Source organism: Neodiprion pinetum, chromosome 7 (assembly GCF_021155775.2).
Source record: "Neodiprion pinetum isolate iyNeoPine1 chromosome 7, iyNeoPine1.2, whole genome shotgun sequence".
Classification (NCBI taxonomy): Eukaryota; Metazoa; Arthropoda; class Insecta; order Hymenoptera; family Diprionidae; genus Neodiprion; species Neodiprion pinetum.
The window spans coordinates 4950379-4967506 of record NC_060238.1 but is presented as its reverse complement, the minus strand read 5'-3'; the positions used below and the strand labels follow the sequence as shown (position 1 = coordinate 4967506).

The following is a 17128-nucleotide window of genomic DNA, read 5'->3' as shown; positions in this document are numbered from 1 at the left end:
CGAGTGTTTTTAATTTTCTTTGAAATAAAAACAAACAACTCCTGAAAATTGATACGATTTTAGATCGTTCAAGCCGTCCGTAGCCCCCCCCCCCCCCCCCCCCCCCCCCCACCTTACACCAAAACTGACACGAAATAGCTCGGCAATAACCCGAAGTGCTCGTATCGCCGTTTCAAAATTGCCGCGTAAACTCGACGACCGACGCGGCGTAAGACAAAAGTGATCGGTTAGCCGGGCGGCCGGAAGATGGCGACACGTCAGAGCGGCGCAGCGATAACCTTCGTCCTCGGCTTCGGCGCATGCGCATTGCGGTTTAGAGGCGAGGCGAGGCAAGTGGTCGTCTCTCTCTAACCCAGGAGCGCCGGGACACGATGCCCGCGAGGTTCGGTGTGGTGGTAGTGCGGTTTGATCCCCTACTCACTCTGCGCGCAGAGCACACGGGCCTAGCAAGTTGAAGCCCAGTCATATCGGCCGTTCGGCGCAACCCCGTTTCAACGTGAAGAGTAGGAGAGAGAACAGAAAAGGAAAAAAAAAAAAAAAAAACAAAGAAAGATAGAAAAAACAAAACAGGGAGGAGATAAAAGGTGCCGATCGACTCGCTAGGCCCGAAACCTCCGAAACGCCGTGGAGGTCAGCGTACACGCCGCGTACCTTGTAGAACGGCGAGCAAATCGCGCGCGAACAAAGCGAGTTCAGTGATAACAGTGAATAAGTGGAAAATCGCAGCCAGTCGCCCCGTGTCCGCCATTGTGCTTCTCCGATTCAACGTCCGTCGTCTTACGTACGTGTGTGCAAGTATATATATATATATATATATATATACACATATATATATATATATACACATATAGTTTTATACCCAACACACAGGGTGTCTCGCGAGTTCTCAATCAGCTCGACGTCGCAGCAGCGGCAACAGCAAACATCAAGCAGCAGCCGACCTCCTCCTGATACTTACTCGCTCCTGTAGTACGAAGTAAACCAACCCCGAAAGATTTTCAATTTTTCTTATCCCCTCTTCCCTCCCCTCCCTCCCCCCCTACCCACTCCTAACCGTACTGCCAACATTGTCGCGGATATTCATCATCGACCCCTCCTACGATATTTCCGACTTTCAACTGTTCCGAAATCTCATCGTTCCGATCACATTTGCTTTGTACCTACCTATTTATTGTACACCTTTGTCACGGAGAGAGGGAGAGAGAGAAAGAGAGAGAGTGAGAGAGAGAGAGAGAGAGAGAGAGAGACACCTTCGTTCACCTTTCCATCATCCCGGGCGAACTTCAAGATAGCGATGTTCGTAACGTTTAATGTAACGATTAGTTTATAGAAGACTGAAGTTAGTTGCGTTAACGTAAAGAATTTTAGAATCTTAAAATTTTAGAACGACTTTGAAGGAGATGTATTTTTTGAAACACTGTCACGTTTTCTTTGTTACTCGTGTCATTTACTTGATGAATTTTAGAAAATCCTGTTTGGTTTCGAGTAACAATTTTTTTTTTTTTTTTTTTTCTTGCGAACACTTATCGTTAAAGTAACGACTACCTTCAATCTCGTAAATTTTTCATTGTATTTTTTCTAAAGAAAATCGTAGTATCCACTCGAATTCAGTAATATATTTTTACAAAAGCAAAAGTTTATTCAGATTTTGGATATTAAAATTCTTCACAGACGTTCTAGATTTTCAAAACAGTAATGTTAGATTCAATATTCCGTTACAATTTACGTTACTAACTTCAATCTCTGGTCGAACTTCCACCTCCTCATACTCATCGTCAGGTCCGCTTTCTACGATCTTCACTGTACTCGAATTCCCAATAACTTGCGTATGCGCGATTTTTCAGTTAAGAATAATCGTTTTTACTCAACGAAACGATTTTAAATATTTACGTACAATTTTATTACGCGAGGAAAAAAGTTGGACGGGAAAAATTACGACGTATTGTGAAATTTTTTATCGTTTAATTTGTGAAAATGATTTTTTTCCCTTCTCTTTTCCTCGGGTGGTCACGGTTTGAATATCTTCGTTGAAACTGAAAACGTTGACAACTTCAGGCGATAACGTCGATAACCGTTCCTCGTATACGAAGTTCAAGTTCGTTACGTTACAACGTAACGATGCAGTGACGGGAAAAATCGTTATTCAGCTACCGTTCAGCGTTGTCTGTGATTCGATAAACCGTTACAAAGTTGAACATGATATACTAATATTCCGGAGTAAACTTGCGTCGTTGTTCAAAGTAATTCCAGCATAAAGTTTCAAGGATAGTGAATTATTGTACTCTGTGTTTAGTTGCCAACTTCAACCTAGTGGCATTTAAATTTCGAACACCGTTAATCCAACGATGCGTTTATTATACGTAAAGAATAAAAAAAAAAAAAAAAAAATCGTTACTTCCAAACTTTCGGTAAACATATTTCGAAAGCCCAACTCCTGCGATTTTTGTTTCATAGTTTCGTTGCTAACTTCACCTCGTCGTTTTCTCGCATTCCGTCTCCTTCATTAACCCGAAAAGTCGACCATTTATCCGTATCTTTATTCACTTAAATCGTCGCGTTCTTTGTTCTTCACTCTTCGTTTGTTTCCTGTAACTCTCATACCTTCCTGTACTCACGTGTGGTAGTAATTATTATTACTTATTTTTTTTTTTTTCTGTTCACATCATTTCAGATGCAACACATCGTCTCTGACCGACTGTTTAAACTTATTACAATAAATTCGTAACAATGTAAAAACGTCAACGTCGAAAGTTCCTTTTCTTACCGAAAACAATTATTCGAACTAAATTATACAATCTACCAATTTACGTCTCTTTTCGTTTCATTTCAAATTTCCATCAGCGCGTAATAATAACGATAATAACAATTGTTCTTTCATTATTCAACGAACAGTGAACAGTGCAACACGTCGTAATTACGAAGTGACTGATTGGATTGGATCGACCGATCGATTCCTTGACTTTTGTCCTCCGTGTTGTGTTTTAAATTGTGAACCGTGTTCGTAAACTTGTTACAACATCGAATAAACAAGCGTACACCAAAGGCCTAACCGATAAAACTAGATAAAACTAGAAAAAAAAGAAAAAAAAAAGAAGAAGAAGAAGAAGAAAGAAACGAAACAAAAAGATAACAAGTGAAATAAAAACGAAGATACGAATAAAGACTAAGCGAATAAGAAATCGAAAGAAATGAGAACGGAATAAAATGAATTTTAATATCGATATGTATCGGAGGGACGATAATTCTTAAATTCGGACTGAAACGTGTCAATAACAAAAAAAAAAAAAAAAAAAACATATATATATACACACACACATATATATATATTTAATCTAGTAAAAGTTGTTTTTAAAACGCGGTGTTTCGCACAGCGCAGGGATCGCTGTGTATATGATTAATAAAGAGTGATCTGCCCCCCTCCCCCCCACCCCGTTCTACCTTCCAGCCACCCACACAACCCCAAATAAGCGTTAGGCTGGTGTATAAATAATAATTGTACAACGGACGATTGTTTCCGTTGAATCGTCAAGAAAAGGAAAGAAGAATAGAGGGGGAGAGAGAGAGAGAGCAATATTTTACCAAAGAGAAATATAAAAACGAAGGAAGGGGATCGTCGTCGGCCTTCCTTGGAAGGGGTTACGGCACGTGGTGTTCAGTCCTGCAGATGGGATCAGGGCTGCAGAGGCCCGACAGGGTAGTAAAATACCAAGACATTTCATTCCCCCTGATTCGGACAAGTAATCTCGATCAAGCTGGAATTGATGGAGTTGGAGAACATCGTAGCCAACACCGTTTACCTCAAAGCCAGAGAAGGTAAATATCCCGGTTCCTCGTTTTGAAAAAAAAAAAAAAAAAGGAAAGAAAAACAGGGGAAACAAAAAAATAAAAATAAAACACCCGAGACGAATCGTAGGTTTAAGAGTTCACTGACGATAAGAGAAATTTTTAAGCTTTATTTGACTAAAAAAGTAGAGTAAACCTCGGAAACTGATTTTGCGTTGCAATAACCAAAAAAGGATCGACGATAGCGCAAAATGTTTACGCGTACCTCGTTTTTCGTAATTTCAACAATATTCAAAGAGTTTTTCTTTTAACGATACCTGTTTTACTCAATTTTTCCAGTTACTGTAACAAATGAAACCTCAAACTTTTTTTTTTTTTTTTGAAATTTGTTCTATTTCTCATGTCGCCAGTAAATTTGATTTCAACTTCACATTTGTACGCAATAATATCAGATTTGCCAGTATAAAAAGATATCAGAGAACCGATTATCGCATCGCAGGAAACACTCGAATTATTGTCAATTTATCGAAGGGTGAGTAAATAACCTTATCAATAGAATTTTTTTTTTTTTTTTTTGTTTTTTTAATCACTCGGCACACGAAGAATGAACCAAAGAATCTTGACATTTGGCCTTTACGAAAATACGAGAGACGACGAGAGGGAACCGATCTATCATCGTCAGAAATCGCGCGCGTATATATAAGTAGAAAAAGAGAATGAAAGAAGAAGAAGAACAGTCAGAGTTTATTTGGTTAGTTATACACAGGCGGAGAAGCAATACGGACACATTTGTGTATCATGCAAAACCGAAGAAGCTGCTCGCCGGGAATGTTTGACAATGAAAACAGAATATTTTTTTGTTTTTTTTTGTTACTCAGAGGCATAGTAATATATTGTCTGCTGAAGAGACGAAAAAGAGACAAAAAAAAAAAAAAAATAGCTTTCATTGCCGATAACTATGAAAATTTTTTATATCGCATTTTGTAAAAAGAAATGAATATTTTTGAAATATTGGTGAAATTGTTTGTACGTTCAATTTATCAGGTATTTTGAGTATGTACTTTAGGATGAGCCAAAAAAACTAACCTGTCGAATCTATGGTCTTAAAAGGACGTATTTAATGAGAAAAAAATTGTCCCGTTTGGAAAAATTTTTAGATCAATTTTAAAAGGTGTCGCTGGCCATTTGAAATTTCTTATTTAAATAACGCGCAAAAAAAAATTATTTTTTTTCAATAAAAATGCCGCAACTCTTGAACCGTTTGAGATGAAAAAAATTTCAAGGCATATTCTTTTAGGGCGTTAAATTCTCTGAAAAAAAGACTACCGAGTTGATTTTCTGGACTCAAAAATTCGCATACTTACGGGTCGTGAAAGTCGAAGAAAAGCAGAAATATGCAGTTTTAGGGTTTGGGGATTGAGAATATTCATGCTAAATGATAAAAGTTGGAATAAAATGAAATAAGGTGTGTGAAAGATGTCGTTTATAAACCAGATTCGTCAAAGGAGTAGAGTTTTAATTCATTTATTTATTTTTTATTGCACCTTTAAACGTTAATATTCCTTTCAATTGTTGACAAAACTTTGTTTGTTACAATTAGGATATTGCTGGCGATTTAATCGCCCTGCTTGCAGAATAGATTGTTTTTCTTCTTCACTTTTCGTTAACGTTCGAATACAATTTTCTTTTAATTATATTCGATTATAATTTATTTAGAGTTTAGAGAATTTAATGCCCTGCAAGAATATGCTTGGAAATTTTTTTTTAATTCAAACGGTTCAACAGTCACAGCGTATTTAATGAAAAAAAAAAATTCTCTTTTTCGCGTTCTATTCAAATGGGAAATTTCAAATGGCCAGCGACACCTTTTAAAATCGATCTAAAAATTTTTCCAAACGGGAAAATTTTGTTCTCAGTAAATGGATCCTTTTAAGACCACAGATTCGATAGGTTAGTTTTTTTTTTTTTTTTTTTTTGGCTCGCCGCAATGTACTTGAATGAAATGGAATATCATTTCGGTGACGTTTTATTGTCAAATTACCTTTGAAACATGATTTTCAAGAGAGAGAGAGAGAGAAAGAGAGTGTAGGGAAACTATTTTCACGCTCGTTAGAATAGCTTTACGGAATGTAATGACATGAGAATGGGTTATACATGTGAAAACAGGGGTCTTTGTATATCATTGTTTCGAAATTCGATGAAAGTCTGTACCTACTTTACAAGTATATATACGATATAGGCACATGGGTATACATATATATATACGTATGCATTAGTCGAAGAACTCAATTTACGTGCGTATATATATATATATATATATATATACACCTATCCACTTTGTACCTTCAGACGCCTTAGGTACGAAGCATCTTCAAAGAAGAAATTCACTTTCTCAAGTTGCAAAATTCATTACACGGGTTATTGAAGGGTGAACGTCAATCAGCTTTGACTCGGCAAATTGATCATTTCCATGCACCATGTAGGTACTTACATGGTTGAATACTCGTTGCGATGGGAAGCGAACTGCTGTAATTTCGAAGAAATTTGGTATCGGGGTCTCTGGAAAGTTGGGCATGTGCAATTAGCCGCGTATCAGAGAAACGATTACGTATGAAAACGAGAGTGACGATGAACGATATACTCTTCGTTGATGATTGAAACGCAAGTACGGGTATAGAAGCATTATCGGAAGAAAGTTTTTACTTTAAACGCAAAAGATAAATAAAGTATCAATTTTTAAACGAATTTTGTAGAAAATTCTCTCGTGTAAAGGCAATATTGTTTTTTAAATAGTAAAGTTAATGAAATAATTGTTTCAAAATCGTAAAGATATTCTGTTGAATAAAATGTACGCATAAATACGAAATATCGTTTTAAATTTAGTCAATTTCATGAAACAATACTTTTTTCATGGTATTATCAAAATATTGAAGACCCTTTGGTAGATTCGACTGAATCGCTTCGTACGGTTCGCTAAATCTATTCGGTGGATAAAGATTAGTCAAATTTACGAAATCACGAGAGCTATTAATCGATTAACGCCATCGAATAATACGTTACATCGCAAGTCTACAAAATTTTTTGTTGAAGTGGCAAAATACTTTCCGTGACGCGTTGAAAATCCTTTCACGCGAGAGAAGTAAGATCAGCAGTTATTAGGAGGAGTTCCAGGCATCGGTCAAGTATAATCGGCAGAACTAAATCATTCGTGATCCGATACAATTGAATCAGCCAGTCAATTCGCAATCGCATATTTCTTCGTCCTTGTTTGATGCGGCGCTTAATTCGTGCAGCGTAAATTACAATCAAACGATCATTTTTTCAGTTACAACAATAAAACAATCATTTTTCAATCTTTACAAAATGATTTCACTGCGCGGATCTGATTTCGCAATCGCAACAAAATCTATGAGTTTGTGGTGCCAAACCTTTTCTTGGACGTTACTAAACCATTTTGTTTTTCGCGCACCGATAAGATGAAGAAAACTTTTTCGCTCTGTTAAAACAATGTCAGATCGAATTCCACAAAGAACTCTTCCGTAAAACTGATGACAATATTCTCAGCAATCAAACTCACTGCCCGTTGTAGCATTGTTTACACTTGCATGACGGATAATTTTCGAGGAGCGCAATATTGGTCATTAAAAAAGTACACATTTTACAACAATCAGCAATCGAATTTCCCTACATTGCAAGAAATCTGTTGTAGTCAAAATTCGCCTGTGTGCGGATTTCTGTGATGGAATAAATTTAGAGACTATTCGTAAATTCAGCACAAAAATATCTACGAAACGTTATCAAATGTTAGCCTTTAGTAGCAGGCATTCCAGTCAAGCGTTAGCTAACATTAACGTAGGTATATCGGTTATAAAATACTAAATTTTGTTGAAAAAGCAAACTTTCAATTTCACCGTTAAAATATAAATTCGAAAATAATATTACACTAATACAAGAACATCAATTTTTTGCTTGCGAGAATAATAAAAAACATTTGCTTTCAAAGGAGGTGTTAATTGATAACGCATCGATTGCTCGACAATAATATCTCAGCAAATATAATGTTTACCGCATGCATTCGAGAAGAAAGACAATATATAATCCATTCAATACTCAATGAATAATGAATTCACGTTTCGCCGAACACCTTAACGTGTGTTAATAATTAACGACAATTAATATCAAATAAAGTAGGAATAAATTGATCAGGATACGACCGTAAATGGCATCTCTGCCATTCTCAGGTAATCAATCGATTTTCCAATAAACTTTTCAAACTCCTTTAGCTAACGTTGTGAAAAAAAAAAAAAAACAGCAACAGGCAAAACATGCTAACGTTACCAACCGTTATAACTACAGGGATGGGGTGCGGAAATTTGCATGAAAAAAAAAGCGTTAGCTAATACTTGAATGGCCTCATTGAGAATTGGCCATCCGTTATTTTATGTCTATTTCAATTTGTCACACTGAAATAACTTTCCTGTGAAAAAGATCGGCACATTTATCGACACGTAAGCAAGATTGAGCGATTTGAAGCGTCGTCTTTTACTCTTTTATTTCTTTTATTATTATTATTATTATTATTATTATTATTATTATTATTATTAAGTACACGACCGGTGTTAGAATTTTTAATTTCTTTTTTTACACAGGTGTCGTTATATTGACGATATAAATACTGTCACTTTATTACAAGATAATTTAGTGCAAAGTTATTCTATACTATAGTCCTTTCGGTTTTTTTTTTTTAATTTTTTCTTTATCAAAGCTACGAAACTAATTTTGCATTTTGTAACCATTAATGTACGTTCCGGATCCAAGCGCGCAAAGCCGTGTGAAGTTATTTTTTTTTTTTTTTCCCGATTTTATTTTGCCTCTCTTTGTTACTTTATTACAACATCGTCGTTAGACCGGTATAATGGTAATTTAACGACACGTTTCGCACGCGAAACTTTTCCACATGGAGTGAGAAAAGAATAGAAGAGAAGAGGAAGGAAGAAAAAAAAAAGACACCCAAGGTATAACTCCGCGTGTTCGAAAGTTTTCAACTGCTAATCTGACAAGATTCGTATTCCACAGAGATGTAAACAACAAGCGTGGCTTGTCGGGTTTTATTTTTTTTTTTCTAATTAACCCTACTTTCTCTTTATTAATAATAATACTATTCTACACCACCGCAAACGCGAAATTTTTTACATATATACACTAGTATAGGTGTTACGGTATATGCGTAGGGTAAAGGGTTGAACCTTCGTAGTCACAAGGGCATAAACTTGGGATAAAGAGTTGAATCTGCATAGGTGTAAATGTGGCGATAGTGAAGGGAGGGACGGGTGGTGGGAGGAAGGGCTAGATTTCTGGCGCGAGATATATTTATACTATAGAGAGATATACGTATATGTATGTATAACGTTGCAATTCATCAGCTATCGCGTTGGTTACTCGAATCGCAAGTCCCAATTTGCTCGCACGTAAACGTGAAAGGATTGCTATTAACGGCGGAAGTAACATTGTCGATCCAATTTTTTTCTGGAGAAAATAAAAATCCTGAACGCGACAACGTTATTCGAGGAAATATCACGCTTTGTCGAGTTTTATACGATTCGACGGTTCGTTGTCCGCTGGTCGTCGAATCGTCTCAGGGACCCTGATTTTTGTCCGCACCCTTTGAAAATTTCACACAAGCCTCGAAGTTGAATCGAGTCAAAGACCCCCCGTTTCAAGATCAAGAAACACCGTACAGACTCTACGAAGTGAATGCGATAAATATCGAATCTTCGAGCATTTTTACCCCGAAATTCAGCCTCGAATTCTTTGCGGCCATATATCGAGTGGCGTGGAGAGTAGGACAAAGGGTTGAATCTGCATAGGTGTAAATGTGGCGACAGTGAAGGGAAGGACGGGTGGTGGAAGGAAGGGCTGGATTCCTGGCGCGAGATATTTTTATAATATAGAGATATATGTATATGTATAAATACGCGTTGTAATCTAAGTTAATAGCTCGTGCGCTAACAGATGTCCAAGTTTATTATGCCGTTACACGAAACTGTAATGTGCGGGTTAAATTCCTTCCTTTCTTTCTTTCATTCATTCATTATGGCGGTACGTCGTCGTTCTTAATTAAATTAACTTTACAAGTGAAACCCCCCCCCTTTTTTTTTTATTCACGCGCATGTAAATTTAATCATGATTGCCAGTTCAACTATAACGCTCTATGCATGTTGTTCCACAATATGTGAGAGAAAAATATGTAACGCAACAAGTCCGTGTATATAAAAATAAATAACTTTTGACCGTGAAAGTAAAGAGAAAAAATTAACCTGATCATTGGGTTTTAAAAATTTTTTTTGCAACGTCGATTTAATTCATACGTTGAAGATGATATGTTCAGGCTGGTTTTGAGTTACAATCTGATATTCACATTTCTTATTCCGTTTGACAGTGAGTCGTGTCTTTAAGATATTTTACGGAATAAAACGTTTCGTTAGTCGCTTCGTACAACAATTGCGGAAAGTAAGTCGAATGAAATTTTGAACAATCGTAACAGGATTATTCACCGTAAAAAGATTCATTCAACGAGATGACATTTTTTATTTCCTCCAACGTAGCGATAACTGATCTATAGATCTCATTAAAGTTTAATAATATTACTTTTTCCTATCCGTATAACATTTCTGTAAATTATTTATGTACAAGTCGGTTTTCAACTTCTTATCGTGTTAACCGAGTAAAAAAATAAAAAAAAAAAACCAAACAATGAAACAAATCAAACCGGTCAGATAATGAGATCCATAACGAGACGTGCGCTGGGGAAAAATGTTTTTTTCACCCGTCTCGAAATCTACGCCAAATCTGATCTCACCGAGCGATCAAGTACGATCCGCTCGTTCAATTTGACGATGAAGCTAGTTTCGATTGAAGCAGTGATCCATTTAACCAGAATCCTGATCGATCAAGCGTATTAAACCCGGTATATCGACGTGTCAACAAGACACAATCCGTACGTTGCCTGTTACATTTCGAAAGCGATAAACTTGCGATAAAATAAATAAATAACAGAGGAAAGAAAAAAAAACTTATATTATGCTGCATATATTTATATGTATATATGTACATGTATATATATATATGTATAATGCATGGAGAACGAGGACTAATTGATGAATCAATTAACTCTGATTTAAACTTCTCCCGAACGTGTCGAGAATATTATGCTGTGACATTACGGCTATCCCTTGCTCAATTTTATCTATCACACACACACACACACACACACACATGCACACATCGTTTATGCGATATGGTTGTAGATTGGCGAGTGTCCTCGTATAATTTGACAATTTCTCGTGGGAGGACAGTGACGGAGTAAGTAGTAGCAATTTATTGACATAAATCTCGTCCATCGAGTACGAAAAAAAAAAATCGAGGGATTATTACGGCTAAAGTGGTGGAAGAGAAAAAAAAAAAAAAAAAAAAAAAAAAAAGGAAGGTAGGAAAGATAAATAAAAAAAATTGTCACTCCCTGGTCGTTGTACTTTACGATAATGTGGACCGCAACAGCGGACCAATAAGCTCGCACCTTTCAACGATTCAAACGTTACGATTATGTATGCGGCTACTTTTGCACTTACCATTAATCCTGCCTAATGCGGACGTGAAAATTTTAGAGAATTTCGTATTTATCGGGCGCGAACGGAAGGGAAATAACAATGTCGGCTGAAAACAATACGTTCCTGGAAAAATAACACTGAGAGAAATTTTTACTTCCGTTTACCGCTCGGTTCTTGACTTTTTTCATTTTTTTTTTTTTTTACCACGATCGACGAAATACAGTTCCGGGTAGATAATGAAAATTAGTTTTCCAGCGTTTTGTTACAATTTTTTGGAAGAAATAATTCGAAAACGAGACTGACGGCAATCCCTTACTTTCTTAATCCTTTTTTACGAGTTTTTTCGAGTGACTCAAAAAACTGGACTGAATCTCAATGTACTCTTCAATCGGTAACGACTGACTTTGCGTGTAACGTTATTTGGGAAGTCGTGACGGCTGATTGCGTTATTTGAAATAACTGCCAATCGGCAAATTAGTTTTACTCTAGAAATTTATGCGGAGAGCTTACAACATGTAATTGTGTGATAACTCGTGCTCTGAAATTGGGCATGCGATTATTTTGGGCCGCCAACATTGTGCCGAGAAATCGGAACGGTGAAGCAACTTGCACCGAACGTTGTTCGATTCAAATTACACATCGTTAAACCAGAGGAATAAAATGGTTCGAGGATCGCTTGTTTCGTTAGATTCAATTGACGACGAGATGATATTTTTAATGATGAAAAAATTCGCCTTACGATTTTACACGAAACATGCCTAATTAAACGTGTTTTGTAATTTTCTTTTCAGGCGGTGGTGACAGCAACAAGGGGAAAAGTAAGAAATGGCGGAAAATTTTGCAATTTCCACACATTTCTCAATGCATCGATTTCAAGAACACATTGGGTACGTATACGTATTACGGATAATAATTTTTTTAAAACCAGACTGCTTTGTGACACGAATTGAGATATTAATGACGAATTCAGGTGTTGTAGTCTTGAGTCATGTGAGAATGCTCAATTTTCGTACTTTCAAACCACGCGAAATTGATATTCACGCGATGTGTGTGTTATATATATATATATATGAGGTATTCCATGCCAACCGAGAGGTAATTTTCCCTGACCCCCGCCAATTTGCTTCATTATTTTTTATATGATTTTAAACCCTAAAAAAAGCACTCGCCGTTTTTTTTTTCAGATTTTTCGTCCCAACTGTTCTTTCTTAAAAAATGTTACAAACATAACAAATATTTTGTATACATACCTACAAAATGAGAAAAATTATTCGTCTAAAAAAATATTTAAAAAATACAAAAAATCAACTCTCCACTCTGAACTATGGCTCAAAATCTTTGTTTTGGGACCCAGAAATTATGTGAATATTTGCACAAGAAAAAAAAAAAAAAAAAAAAAGTTGTACGCATCTCAGGTTTTACAAAAACATTCGTTTCGTATAACACAAAACATAGCCAACGAAGGATTTAAGGATACGTCAATTTTTAAATTTCCGGAAATAGCCTTTTTTTCAATATATCGAAGTGAAAATTTTTTTTTTTCAAACCCATCCGCGCGAACCTTTTTTTTCAGTGAGAAACTACGAGAATCTCGCAGAAGAGTGAAATCTAAAAAAAAATAAAAAAGAAGCGTTCAAAAACGGCCCTAATGAATGTATATTCTCCTCGTAATCTTTTTAACAACTGACAATCATCGTTCATCCTCCGATTCAAAGATCGCTGCGTTACGATACGAACAAAGCGACGAATCGCATCACGTGATACGCGTTTTATCTTCACCAGGCGATCCTGAACCCGTGTTACAAACGTAGATCATATTCTCGAGTGGTAAGATTATCGAGAGACGAACATCGGGGCTCGGTTACATCTGATTGTATTTTGTTATACCATCTGTAACGATTTTTAAACTTGGTGTAAACATCACATCAATTCGACGATGACAAGCAATAGCGCCGATTTACGATCAATGATTTATGGTCTGTGCGATCGACTTGACGCTGAAAATTCGTTGCAATTATTTCAACGTAAATTGTCAGTGCGGTAGCGATTTGCCAAGTCAGCTGACAGCTTGATTCCTGTTGTGTTGACCACTCGACAAAATTATATATACACACACACACACACACACACATATATATATATATATATATATATATATATATATATACATTTATATATGGTATATACACGGTACCAGCGTTTTCATATCGCCAATCAATCACTAGAGGTTTGTACAAGCTATCGCTTATCAGTGACGTAATCAGCATCATCGTCGTGTCAAAGTCCACGTGATCTAGTGCAAAATCACAAGTTATCACACAAGTTCGAATGTGAAATTTTTTCACTGAAAAAAAAATTTAATTTGTTACAGTAACCAGAAATATATATATATATATATAAAAAAACCGACTATTATAAAAATTTATATATATATATATATATATATAGCGTTTGAAATAATGATTTTATTAATTTATAAATGCTAAAAAACTGACTCATATCGTTGATTAATGAAATTTATTAATTAACATTTCATTGGAAGTCTATAGTTTTAATTTGAAAATCAATAATATTGTGTATTTAAGTGACATGAGTCAGTTTTGTAGCATTTATAAATTAATAACGTCATTATTTCAAACGGTTCGATGTTTGAGGCCTGATAACTCCGAAACGACTTACCTTACGCAAATCTTTATTCAGATCTTTTTTGTAGAGCGTAAGATTTCCTACAAGAATATGTTTTTTTTATATCTTCACACTGATTCGTTTTCGAGCAATAAAATTCTAAATTTAAAAAAAAACAATTTTTCCCATGTTATTTAAATGGGAAATAGAAAATTGAGAATCGTCACCTCTAAATATCGATATTAAGAGCTCATTTTTTACCGAGGTCATTTTTGAGGGACGCTCGGTTTTTTTGAAACACTAATATATGTATGTATGTATATATGAAATTGAAAATACACTTGAAAATACTCTCGAAAATTTTTAACGATAATATCACGCCTATCTATATTCGTACATCATTCTCTGGCGCATTTTATTATCTATTGCGTTATTACGCAGGCGTAAATATACTACAACATTATGTATAGTTATATCGCAACGTCACGCTATCTCGAACCATGTGTTCCTGCTCTCAAATAACAACATCGACACGTGCATATCGCTTCTGATATTGAATAACGTAGATAATGAAAATTTAAATGTGGCAAGACAGAGATCAGACTTACAAAATAGGTCAATGATTAATTGTTGTTATTATTATTCTATGCGATGTAATAACCATCGTACGATAATTTATAATCCGTAACGAATATATGGGGCATTCCACGACAACTCGGTATTTCAGAACCGGAGATACGATGAGAAATATTGGTAATCGAATCGGAGAAACTATACGTGTTGCGATAGATTTTTAACTGGTATGAAAATAGTGAAAACGATCGTAAAGAAAAAAAGATATGATTTAAAAAAAAATTAAACAAAAACGAGTTTTCACTCTGAATCTTGCGTGAAAATATTTCACTTCGGAGTGGAAAAGTTTTTTTTTTTTTTTTGATGGGTTAAAGACGAGTGATTGAAAAAATTTGAAAATTTGTTTGAAAGTTTCAATAAAAATTGTGTGAATTTGATAATATACTTCAACATTTTCATTAGCGTATCAATTGAGACTCTCGACGTTATTAGAGCATAGAATTCAAAAAAAAAAAAATTTCAATAGCAGAGAAAATTTGATGAAAACTTTAAAGCTGAATTTCGACGAATACCGTCAAGTTTTTTTCTTTCGTTTTTTCAGTTCACAATTCAACTAAATGACTTGAAACTTTGTCGTTTAAGTGTTACAATTTTGTGGAACGTAGGATAAAAAATAATTGTGTGATCAAAAATGCTCCGTATTTTCATGAATTTCAAATTAACGGAAGTAAACAAACGTGACGTTTTATCATCGCAGGCTGAAATCAGAGCTTAACACGCTTAAATATTGTTTACAATTTTCAAGTACATACTGCAGATATTGAGTTCAAGTGTAGACACTTGTCGAAGCGTCCTTAACGTTTTTTTTTTTTTCCCCCGTTTTTTGTTTGTGAACAAAAGTTACGAGGCCTTTAATCTACATCAGAGTCCGTTTCAGAAGGATCTAAATTCGATTTGTTAATATATAATGCGATTCGGATTCTTTTGTTGGACAGTTTTATTCAACTTCGTTTGAATTACGTATTGATTGTTTCGAATTGAGATTGAAAATTAGCTTAAAGTACGGTGTAATAATATCATTCGATAGTTTTTAATGGAACTAACAAAAATTCGTTAAATCAACGGAAGTTTTCTAAGCGGTATTTTTTTTTCAAATCTAGAAATCGACGATCGCAGCTTTCATCGCAGAAAAAAAAAAAAAACCGATCCGAAAACCGAACAATGAGTCGAGAATCTTGGTTTCGACTCTTGGACTAAAACGTGATACATACCGTTATTTGTTTAACCCAGTGCAACGCTAATGTTTGTTAACAAATATTTGTCTTACACGTGTGGGCGGTTGGTTCATACCTGTGTTCAATAATATTCTACTCAAGTTTTGTAATCGTTTTGTAAAAATAAGTTTTTCGTTATTCCAACAATATTCAAACAGTTTTTTTTAACGATACCTGTTTTAACTCAATTTTTCCAGTTACTGTAACAAATGAAATTTTTCTTGGCGTGGCCATTTATTATACTCACGCGCACACTCGCAGTTATTTTGCAGCGAGAAATGGAAAAATTAACGATCGAGATAAGCCAAGTTGGTGAACATGCGTGTTGCACACTCGTTGTTATACAGAGTTTATTGTTATACGACCGCATTGCGTTTTGCAATACGAGTTGTTGTTGAAACTCGCGTATCATGCGTAATATTACGATGCGATTGTGGGTCGGGCGATATGGGCGGTGGCAGTTTAAATATTGATCAGGTGTTCCACGTTTCGAGTTAGTTTTAAATTTGTTCGGAACAATCGTGCTTGCGGATAATTATTTGCATATTTCTCGCTGCACAAATTCGAGTAATATTCCGTTATCAACAAATTACTACACCGCTCTCTAACGTCACGGTGATTAAACCGGATGTGCCGGAATGGAATTCATCAATTTTAATACTTCGTTGCCTATACGTACTAGGGTGGTTCTTATCGACATATATAAACAAAAAAAATCTGCCTCAATTTCCGAATTTTTCCGACAACTCGTAAAACGCTTTCCCAAACAATCGAATTTTCATATGAAAAAATGAATGCATTCGAAATCAAAAACAAACAAACAGTTTGTTACTTTAAAACTGTACGTCAAAAACCAAAAAAAAAAAACGCGCCCTTTAGCTATTTTGTAGGAAACTTAATTTTCTACGAAAAAGATCTGTTGTAAAATTTTCGTAAACCTGTTATTTGTTATATCTAAAACAGTCTTCATTTTTCGCCAACAATGCGATAAATATCAGATTTATCAAAATTTTACGAGTAAATCTTCCTTTTTTTTTTTTTCTTCTTTTACCGGAGCACTAAATTTCTTACCCAGTAGCCAGAAGAATTTTTATTACGATACTTGGTTTTAAAATGACCGACAGTTTTGTTGAGAAAAAAAAAATTTTAAACGCATACATTTATTCCATATAAAAATTCGACTGCTTGGCGAGACGTGTCAGAGTTATCGGAAAAATTCGGGCAGTTGGCCAGATTTTTTTTTTCTATATATCGCTTGTTTCGGGG

The 17128-nt window shown here is 35.4% G+C and overlaps 1 protein-coding gene across 8 annotated transcripts in view; it reads left to right on the top strand.

Annotated features, from left to right (window-relative positions):
• The first annotated feature begins 346 nt into the window (after positions 1–346).
• The window catches only part of Gprk2 (G protein-coupled receptor kinase 2), a 30386-nt gene continuing 13604 nt past the window's right edge, over positions 347–17128 (top strand). For 2 of the 8 annotated variants that reach the window (XM_046634079.2, XM_046634077.2), the window contains exons 1-3: positions 347–781; positions 2672–3813; positions 12182–12277. In XM_046634079.2, coding sequence (XP_046490035.1) covers positions 3762–3813; positions 12182–12277 — 148 coding nt within the window. In that variant the 5' untranslated portion in view covers positions 347–781; positions 2672–3761. Of the gene's footprint in view, positions 792–870; positions 977–1004; positions 1297–2671; positions 3814–12181; positions 12278–17128 lie in introns of those variants that run through there. The other 6 variants (XM_046634076.2, XM_046634074.2, XM_046634075.2 and 3 more) reach the window with 6 other exon arrangements.